This window comes from Oppia nitens, unplaced genomic scaffold, assembly GCF_028296485.1.
Source record: "Oppia nitens isolate AA-2021 unplaced genomic scaffold, nextdenovo-longstitch-racon4-pilon3 scaffold25_pilon_pilon_pilon, whole genome shotgun sequence".
Lineage (NCBI taxonomy): Eukaryota > Metazoa > Arthropoda > Arachnida > Sarcoptiformes > Oppiidae > Oppia > Oppia nitens.
Genome location: NW_026533205.1, coordinates 1,321,236 through 1,331,947, shown reverse-complemented (window position 1 = coordinate 1,331,947; position 10,712 = coordinate 1,321,236). Strand labels below are relative to the sequence as shown.

At 28.9% G+C, this 10,712-nt stretch overlaps 1 protein-coding gene across 5 annotated transcripts; it reads right to left on the bottom strand.

Moving 5' to 3' along the window:
• Positions 1-1,368: 1,368 nt before the first annotated feature.
• Positions 1,369-10,441, bottom strand: LOC128954218 (bromodomain-containing protein 3-like). 5 transcript variants are annotated; one of them, XR_008484476.1, is made up of 8 exons: positions 9,145-9,329; positions 5,722-6,996; positions 5,123-5,598; positions 3,536-3,664; positions 2,760-3,456; positions 2,499-2,684; positions 1,678-2,093; positions 1,369-1,478 (listed from the first exon to the last, which is right to left on the bottom strand). XR_008484476.1 is itself a non-coding variant. In XM_054299793.1 (7 exons), the coding sequence occupies exons 2-7, from the start codon at positions 6,614-6,616 to the stop codon at positions 1,816-1,818; spliced, it is 2,661 nt and encodes an 886-aa protein (XP_054155768.1). In that variant the 5' UTR covers positions 6,617-6,996; positions 10,122-10,441; the 3' UTR covers positions 1,488-1,815. The 5 variants fall into 5 exon arrangements, 4 of the variants coding, with proteins under 4 accessions (XP_054155768.1, XP_054155770.1, XP_054155767.1 ...); XM_054299793.1 differs by lacking the exons at positions 1,369-1,478; positions 9,145-9,329 and adding an exon at positions 10,122-10,441 and having other exon boundaries at positions 1,488-2,093; XM_054299795.1 differs by lacking the exon at positions 1,369-1,478 and having other exon boundaries at positions 1,488-2,093.
• Between the last annotated feature and the right edge of the window lie 271 nt (positions 10,442-10,712).

The following is a 10,712-nucleotide window of genomic DNA, read 5'->3' as shown; positions in this document are numbered from 1 at the left end:
ACAAATAATTTTTTTTTATAAAAAAAAACAAGTCCTAACTAACTATAAGTTTTTAAGTAATTATAATAATAATTAAAAACAGTTAATTAATTATTAAGACAACTGAAACAAATGTTTTTAATATTAATAATAATAACAATATAATATTAATACCAATAATAATAATAATAATGAAATACAAAAAAATAATAATTATTATTATTATTACTATTAATTATTTTATTTTTTTCAAAAAAATAATAATAACACAAAAAATCTTACGATACGCAAGAGTTTTGCATTTTTGCACCGAAAAAAAACAAACAGAAAAAACATATTATTAATAATAATAATAATAATTGAAAAATTACTAATTAATTATAATTTTAATAATAATAATAATAATAATAATAATAATAATTAACTAACTAACTACCTATATATATATATATATAATGAATGAATGATATACAAATGCAATATATATATATATATATTAATGATGATAATAATAATAATAATAATAGTACAGTAGATATAATTTACATCTATATCTAAATAGTAGTGATAATAATAATAATAATAATGTTTTAGTTTTTGGGGAAAAAAATATTTATAAAACAAATATTTTATCCAAAAAAAAAAAAATTTTTTTTAAATTCAATAATAATAGTGAAATGTATTTAATGTGAATTTGTTTTGTTTACTTATAATTACTATTTTATATATATATATATATATATATATATATATATATATATATAAATAATTAATCAATATTATTAATATATCAATTACAATATTTAGTTATTATTATTATTATTATTATTTTAGAAAAATAATTTACACTGACTTTTGTTTGTTTTGTATTTTAATTGAATTGAATTTTTTTTTCGTTTTTAAAAAATCTATTAATTTTTTTTTATAGTTTGTTTGTATTGTTTTGACATTTAAATTCATATATATATATATATACAACAAACAAAAAAAATAGTAATAATAATAATTAATTAAAAAATAATAATAATAATTAAATAGTTTTCTTCTAAACGTGTATTTCCATCCATCCATACAATCCATCCAATGAATGAATCAATCAATCAATTTGTTAATAATAATAATAATAATATTAATAATAGTTATAATTATAATAATAGTTTACACCTAAGCTAAAGCTAACTTTTTTTTTGTTTGTGAAATATATTTATATAAATATATAGTTATTTATTATACATTTAAAAAAAAGGCGACAAATTATTATTATTATTATTATTATAAGACTATTAGTAGTAATAATATTATAGAAAATAATAATAAAGAGAGAGAGAAAAAAAATTATATATTTATAATACGACAATATTATTATTAATTAATTAATTAATATTAAATAAAATTATTATTTATAATATGAAAACAATAGGTGAGACCAATGTTGTTGTTGTTGTTGTTGTGGTGAAGTTGGTGTGAATTTTTTTTATGACATTTATGTTGTTTGTTGCCTAATATACAGTAATATATATATATAAATTGAATTACAGTACAGTATATATATATATATCAATTTTGGTGGACACACACACACTCACACATACACACTAATACACACACACACACACAGTGAGAGAAAAATACGGGTAATTATTATAATTATTATCTGTTTCAATAACCGTATGGATTGTATATTGTATTGTTGTTTACCCTATTATTGTATGTTTGTTGAGGTGACGACACTTTCAAAAAACTACTATCCCTTTCCTCCTCCTCCTCCTCACACCCCAACTAACTATATCTTGCTTGTTGTAGGTCGGTCGGCGGCGGCGGCGGTGTCGGAGGCCATCAATCACTATCGCTATCATCAGATGATGACGATGAGGATGACGACGATGACGATGAGGACGAGTCGCTCAATCGAGAGGTGTTGTTGTTGTTGTTAGTGGTGTGAGTATGGGTCGAGTCGGCGGCTGCAGTGGTGGTGGTGGTGGCGGCGGTCGTAATGGACGACACATTGCTTAGACGGTGGCGACTAATATCACAGTGAGATCTCTTTTGTTGTTTGTTTGTAGTCGACGAGGACGACGATGATGTCGATGATGACAACTCTAACCCATTTGACGCTATTATATACATATATATATATATCATTATTTGTGAGTTGTTTTTTTTTATGGCCAAGTGTTTTATATATAGATATATATATATCTAAACATTTAGTAATCATTGTCTCTATATATTACCGGTATATATACGATATATATACCTATTTAGTATACATATACAGTATATCTATCCTAAACGGCTATTATTATTATTATTATCTTAAGATATATTTTTTTTGTTAAAAAATAATTATAGATGTATAATACGGGTATAGAGTTATAAATATATATATATATACTGTTTATATATACATTTTTTTGAGGTTTGATTTTTTTGTTTGGTTTTTTTTAACAATAATAATATATAAATAATAATAATTATTATTATTATTAAGTTTTTGTTTTATTATTAGTCATCCATACATTTGCTGCTCAGGGATTTCTTTACTGGTTTACTGTTCAGCATACAGGAGCTGACAAACTTTCTCAGGGCGACCAATGTTTCCGGTTTGAGTGCCTCGAAGTCGATCTCAATATTTTCGTCGTTATCGCATTTGATTGACGGCTCAGTCGACCGTAGTATACGTAAAACATTTTTCAGGTCTTTAGCTGTTCCCATACACAACAAACAAATAGACAATTAGTATCAACTAATCAACAAAAACAACAATAACATCAACAAACCATCTAAATTTTCGAGATCAGTCTTCAACAGTTGCAGATCATCCATGTCGTCAAACTGAAAGTTTACCGGCGATGGAACTGTTTGGGCCATATCCGAGTCATCCGAGTCTCTATCTTCATCATCATCAGAGTCTTCCTCCTCCTGATCCTCATCGTCGTCATCGTCATCATCATCGGACAGTTGTTGTTTTATTTGGCGATTTTGTTGTCGTTGTTGTTGTTGTCGACGTTTCTTTGCGGCCGTCTTTTTCGGCGTCGCCGCCGACCTCTTTGACGATGACTTTTTCGATGACTTATTATTATTATTACCGTTATTTACATTACGCCGTCTGATACCGCCGTTGTTGTTGTTGTTGTTGTTAGACTTTGTTGTTTGCTTAGATAATTGTTTGCCAACATCCAGGCCGGACATCAACGATATAGTATTGGTCAACAATTTTACCTGACTTTCCAATAGTTTCATACGAAGCTGACTTTCTTTGTCTAGTAGTTCGCTATCGTTACCATTGCTACTACTGTTATGGTTGTTGCTGTTTGAGTTATGGTTATTGTTTCGGCTATTGTTATGGCTATTGTTATGTTGTTGTTGATGACCACCACCACCGCCGGTAGTATTTTGATGACTATTGTGAGCGCCGTTTAGTTTTTCTTTTAGAAACTCTTCCGGTATTTTTGCGTATCGATACTCGAAATAGTCCTACAAAATAAAAAAAACAAAACAATTAATAATCAATGTATCGGTGGTTAATCGGGTGACCGGTAGTGGGTGGCCATACCCTAAGTTTGCGGGCCTGTTCCATGATCGGTGCTTCCGGTTTATTATAGCGATAGCAGTTTGATATCATTAGACGCATATCTTTTACATAATCTTTAACTGTCCGATACTGACCCGTCTCTATCTTTGTCTATTAAAACAAACAAAAAATAAAACAAATTAATTATTTAACAATAATAATAATAATAATAACAACTAAAAAAATCAATACACTATTTATATATTCACAAAAAAACAATTTATATAAACATATGACATATTATCGGAAAATTGAAAACAAAATAAAAATTATAACAATAATATACAAAAACAATTATTATTATTATTATTGTTGAATAAGTTGTTGATTAATATATATATATATATATATATATATATATATATATATATATATATATATATATATATATGTTTAACATATATTTCCGATAAAAAAATATAAATAAAATAATCTTTTATTTTTTTCTCTCAACTAAACTACAGTAGAGGTTAAAACTAAACAAAACAAAAAATAAATAAATATATATATTATAAAAAAACAGATCAATACATACACATACAGTACAATCTATATATATATATATATACTAATATACTGTATATTAATATATATAAAATTAGAGCAAACATTTACTTAATTTATTTTATATATATATATATATATTTTTTGATAACATATATTGACATTATCCTAGTGTTATCCAACACAACAACAAAATTAAATGTAAATAATCATATATTTAGAGAAAATATATAAAACAAATTATTATTATTATTATTATTAACGTAAACAGACAATTAGTTTTTTTTGAATATATAGAAAATAATTATATTATTATATAAATATGTTTTTTTTGTTGGTTATATTGAAAGAGAGAGAGAGAGAGAGAGAGAGAGAGAAAGAAAGAGAGATAATATACTGATTAAAAATTAAAGTAAATATTTATAATAAATATAACTAAAATAAAAATAGATAGAGTGCTAGGTATTTATGGGTGCAATAAAATAAATATTATTATCAATATATATATATACAGTATATTTAGTTTAAATGTTTTTAAAAAAAAAATTTATAAATTATAAAATAATTAAAAATAATAATTTGTTTCTAGCTTGTTTAAATTTATATTTATATACTCTCAATCCTATTAACCTTATAAAAAACATTATTATATACAAACATAACAAATATATAACAAAACAAATTACTATTATTATTATGTTTGTCTAAAATAGTCTATTTTAAAAAAAAAATATTATATAATAATACTAACAGTTGTGTAAAGAAACTAACAACAAAAAAATCAAATATAACACAATAATAATAACAATTATTATTATTATTATTATTGCAAATTGCAATATGACATGCAATAATAATACTGTAACATATATAACACACACATATATATATATATATACACTGTATATAAGTTACAATATGTTACAACTTTTATATACAGTACAGTACATATTTAATAGAGGAAAGTCGGTTAATAGGTACGGTACCGGTAGTCATATATTGCAAGCAAACCTGTGCTAATAATACCTGTAATACTTAATAATACTAATAACAACACATAAATACCTTAATTGTATTCAAATCGATCGGCTTTTTGACAAACTCGAGGTAATCGGGAAACTGTTGCAACGATACCGGCTCGTAGAACGGCCAGGCATAGTCCCGGTGTTTTTTGGTGAGCAACTCTTTGATAATGTCCAGACAAAACTTCATTGAGGTATTTAGGGGTACCCGACGCGGCTGAGCGGAGGACAAGGCCGACGATGATGATACTGATGATTCGCCGGGCAGTTCCCTGACGGGTCGTTTCAATTGGATACCGTGAGCGGAACGAGTGGCCAGCCGTTTGGGGCCGAAACCATTTCCTAGGAGTCCATTAACGGTAACACTGCTGGGTGTTAGACCCCCCGCAGCCGCCGTCGCCGATGTTGTTGATGATGATGAGGAGGTGGTGGCAGCGTCGGCGCCGGCGGTAACTAATTCAGAGTCGTGGAGATCTTGTGTGGACACCTCTGATCGGCGTTTGTTGGCTCTTCGCTCCACTAATTAATTAATTAATTAATTAAAAAAAACAAACAAACAATACATTAGATTATATAAGTTATATAAATATTAGTCGAAAAAAAAACTATAATTAGTAGTCAATCAATCAAATCGGAGCTTACATTCAGCTAGTGTTGGCTTCTCCGGACACGGTTTAATCTCCAGTTCCTCTTTGGGCATATCTTTTAGTTTATCTTCAAGATATTGTTCCAGTTTTTTACCGGCATTGTAGACAAAATTATCACAGTCGTTGAATTTATAACAATTGCTAAACATTAGCTTAAAATCTGATAGACAATCCCGGGCCGAATCGTACCAGAGAAACATTAGCCGACGTTTAATTGTCTGCAAATCCATCGGATTTGTTACCACTTCGTAGTAGTCGGGTATCTTTAGTTTGATACAATTGACTGGCGCCAGGAACGGTAGGGCAGCCTTATAGCGGCACAGATATTTGGTTAACATTATACGCAAATATTGCAATTGATTAGTAAAACGTAACGGTTTGTCTGATGGCGGATCAAATGGCGGTTCGACGCAACCGTCCACTAACTTCAGGCCAGCGGCCAGTTGTTGTGTTGGTGTCGATGATGATGATGGTGTTGCTGTTGTTGTTGGTTTGGGACTAGTAGTGTCCCCGCTGTCGTTGACCTCCTCATTGACCAACTCTTCCTCCTCCTCCTCCTCCTCTTCCTTCACCACACCGTTAGACGACGTAGTAGTTATCATCTGGTCTTCCATTGTATTGTTGGCCGTAGCCGTAGTACTGGGCGATGTAGGCGTTGTGGCCGTATGGCCACCAGTCGACGGTGTGGCCGCTGCACACTCGTCGCAACCTGGTTTCCGATTGTCGTGGTCTCTGTCGTCTTCGTCGTCGGCGTCCATCGGTTCGCCGATAGACGCCGACACATCGCGAAACTGGTGACGATCGGCTGCTGCAGTGGCCGCAGCTGTACAATCTTCGTTCGGACTCATCGTCACCATTAGCGGTCGCGACGATTTCAATGGTATAACCATCGGTAGTGGTGGTGTCGGTTGCGGCGACGGCGGCGGTGATGGTGACGACGACGATGATGACGATTGAATCGGATCTACTGAATCGGTTGTTGTTGTTGTTATCGGCGGTAATGTCGATTGGATGGCAATGATGTCAGTGTCCGCCACACCCCCGACTATACACTATAGCCGCGTGCGGTAAACTAGTAGTAACGGTATCGGTAGTAGTGGTCGTCGCCAATAGCTATTGGCGCCGCTGTTTGTCGCCGTGTATTATGAACTGATGGATCACTTTAGTTGATCCCTCAAAGTCTTTGTTGTTGTTGTGTTACTCTTGTTGTTGTTATTATTATTATTATTATTATTGTCGACACATGTGTTATGTTGTGTTCACTACTAAACTAATTGAGAAACAAAAACAAAAATCAATGGATTATAACAACAATAATAATAATAATATTATTATTTAATAATAATTGTATGAATAATACTGTAATAACAATGAAAGCAATGTTATTGTTGTTTAGTATGTGTTTATAAACTATGAATAGAGAGTGCAGTCATAGTATTAAACACTATATATATTGTACATAAAAAAAACTGTTACGATTATATTCAAAACCAAAAACAATAGTTTCACGAATCATAGCGCACATAGATTTATCATAGATTACACTTAATATATATACATACAAATAAAATCGTGTATATAATAACTATGTAACACATTGTCTATGCTCCGCCCCCGCCCCCCTTAAACATTAAACACTAATATTGCATATATTATATATATATATTTATTGTATACACTAATGTGTTAGTGGTTAGCAAACACACATTATTGTTTTGGTTTTGAACATAATCTATTAGATATTGCTTTATTAACTGCAAATATATCAACATAAATAACGTCACAACTAATGTATTATATATTTATATAAAAAAAATGAAAATATAGGGGAATATAAAAATAAGGGGACAATAAAATGTAAAAAAAACATTATTTATGTATTTTTTAAAAAACTAGATATTATTTAATATACAATGTAATAATTATTAATTTAATTGCATAAATAAATAATTTATTTTTTTTTTAAATATATCAACGATTGTCTGTATCAGTGATATATATATTATAGAGAGAGGGCTATGCTTTTAGGCTTAAACACTGTAATACAGTCTATATATTGATATAATGTACAAACACACAATGTGTATTATGTGTGTAAAAAACACGCATGATAATAATTATTTATAAATATATCTATATATATATATATATATATTTAAATTTTAATTTTAAAAATTTTGTTTTAATTTAATATATATATATTTATACAGTATATATATATATATAAATTTTATTTATATTAAAATGTTTTATTAATAGGTTGCTATAGTGTTAGTATAGCTTATTTTTGTATAGAGAGAGAAAGAGAGGCGTTAAATCTACCAGTGCTTTGTTTGGCTGTACTCTGTACAGCTCAGGGAGGAAAGGGAGAGAGAGAGAGAGATAGATATCAATAGTAGGGAGTGTTTGGTTTAGGCATTTTTCAATGAGACCTTCAAATACAGTGACTATAGAGTCTATTGAAAAGTTCATGGCTTACACACCAGTGTCACTGTGTGTGTGTGATGTGTGTGTAGTCAACTAAACCTAATACTACTACTACTGTACTAATGTATTGCTATATTAAAAAACTGTTTCAATTTATGCTAAACCAAAACACATAGCAGACAAATACATATATAATAGATATATCATAGATATTACACTTACTATACATACACAATATACCGGTAACTATATATAAGGTGTATATATATAAATATATATATAATAACTATACCATAGACTCCGTCCCCCTCTAAGCATAATATATAGCAATATTGCGCGCATATATACATACTATATATATATATATATATATATATATATATATATATATACTATACTTTTACACTGTTTACTATACAGCTATTAATATTTAAAGCATTATTGTTTTGGTTTAGCACAAACTGAGACTTAATTATTATTATTATTGTTGTAACAAACCATTTGTGTGCTTATAATAAGCAAACAAACAATAATAGAGAAAAAAAAAGTTATTAGCAATTAATATATATATATATATACTATATATACATACAGTGCATATAAATATACTATAAATATATATAAAATATTTTTATAACTATTATATTTAAATAAAAAAAAAATTATTTATGATTTCAAATCACATATACAGTAGACATAGACATACATACATACATACATACATACAGTACACACACACAAAACACGCGGTTTTTTTCTCTACAGTACTGTATAAGAGAGTTGTTGTATAGAAATGGAGGAAAGGGAGGGAAAGTTGTTATATAGACAGTGAGAGAGAGAGAGAGAGAGAAAGAGAGGAGAGGAGAGAGAGAGAGAGAGGAAAGTACTACTACTACTAGTAGTACTACCAGTACTTCTACTAACTATTACTACTACTACTAATACTACTACTACTACTAGAAAATATATATATATAGGACGGCATACATACCTTTTTATTTGAAAGCTGTATGAAAGCGCACAACACGACTGACTGTGCAGAGCATTGGGCGCACTATTTATATATGAAAAACGGCGCTATAATGCTGTCTCTCTCTCTCTCTCTCTCTCTCTCTATACTATACTATACTGTATTGAACTACCAGTGCTTTCTTGTATGTATGTATGACTCTCCTCCTAAGCTAGAGATATATATAGGGACAGCCATCTAATGGCAATGGATGGCTGTCCCTCTCTCTCTCTCTCTATAATACACGTCATACATGTTTTTTTTGGTTGTTGTAATATTGCTATAGATATATGAAATTTTTATAATTATTATTAATACAGTATTATTATAATATTATAAACTTTTACTTATAAAATATTTTTTGTATTACATTTAAAAATATATATATATATATATTCCGTATAGTTATTAAATAGGTTTATAAATTTTTCTAAATAATTATATTAATATACATTTGTATTTATATTGTGTGTGTGTATGTATGTATGTGTGTGTGTGTGTGTGTGTGTGTGTGTGTGTGTGTGTGTATGTATGTGTGTGTGTATGTGTGTGTGTATGTGTGTGTGTATGTGTGTGTGTATGTGTGTGTGTATGTATGTATGTATGTATGTATGTATGTATGTATGTATGTATGTATGTATGTATGTATGTATGCATGTATGTATGTATGCATGTATGTATGTATGCATGTATGTATGTATGTATGTATGTATGTATGTATGTATGTATGTATGTATGTGTGTGTATAGTGTGAGATAAGACCCCCCCCCCAAAAAAACACGTTGTCTTTGAAATTATTAAAAAAAATAATTTTAAAATTATAATTAATGAAATGATTTTTTTCATATAATAAACTCTTTTTAAAAAAAAAACATTATAAAACTTATTATCATTATTATTGCTAAATACCAATATATAGTATGTATTGATAGATATAAAAAAAATATATATATATATACCGTATGTGTTGTTTGTACCCATGGGTACCAATTTAAAAGCACCGGTAGTCAGCATCATCATCATCATTGATCAATGTGATGGTGATGGTACCTACCGGTGCCCTCTCCACCCTATCTACCGACCAATGGCCATATCGGCAGTAGTAGTAGTCATAGCTGGCTATCAATTAACACTACTGGTTGTAGTGTTTGGTGGTTATCCTAGAGTCGGGTATCGGCAATGGGGTTGGGGTTGTCCCCAATCATATTGAGAAGTGACGGTTGAATTGTTTGAAGTAAATAATATAACAAATTTTTAGTTAAAAGTTGTAAAAAAAATTATTAGTTATTAGTTAGTTAACACTTGATTTATTTAATTATTTTATTTATTTATTATTATTATTATATATCATATATATTTAGTATATGATTTACGGCCCCATTATTATTATTACAGTATTATTGCGGTTACTATACGATAGTGTATTATAATAGTATAGTTAATAATTATTTAAAAAATTATTAAATAAATAAATAAATAAAAATTAATTATAAATAATAATAATAAGGTTGTCATAGATATATCATGATATTTAATAGTTATTATTACAT

Coding starts and splice junctions, on each gene's coding strand:
- LOC128954218 (XM_054299793.1), bottom strand. CDS start 6,616: ATGGTTATACCATTGAAATCGTCGCGACCGCTAATGGTGACGATGAGT. Junction 3,457..3,535: donor AACAGGCCCGCAAACTTAGG/GTATGGCCACCC, acceptor TTTATTTTGTAG/GACTATTTCGAGTATCGATA. Junction 2,685..2,759: donor TGATCTCGAAAATTTAGATG/GTTTGTTGATGT, acceptor GTATGGGAACAG/CTAAAGACCTGAAAAATGTT.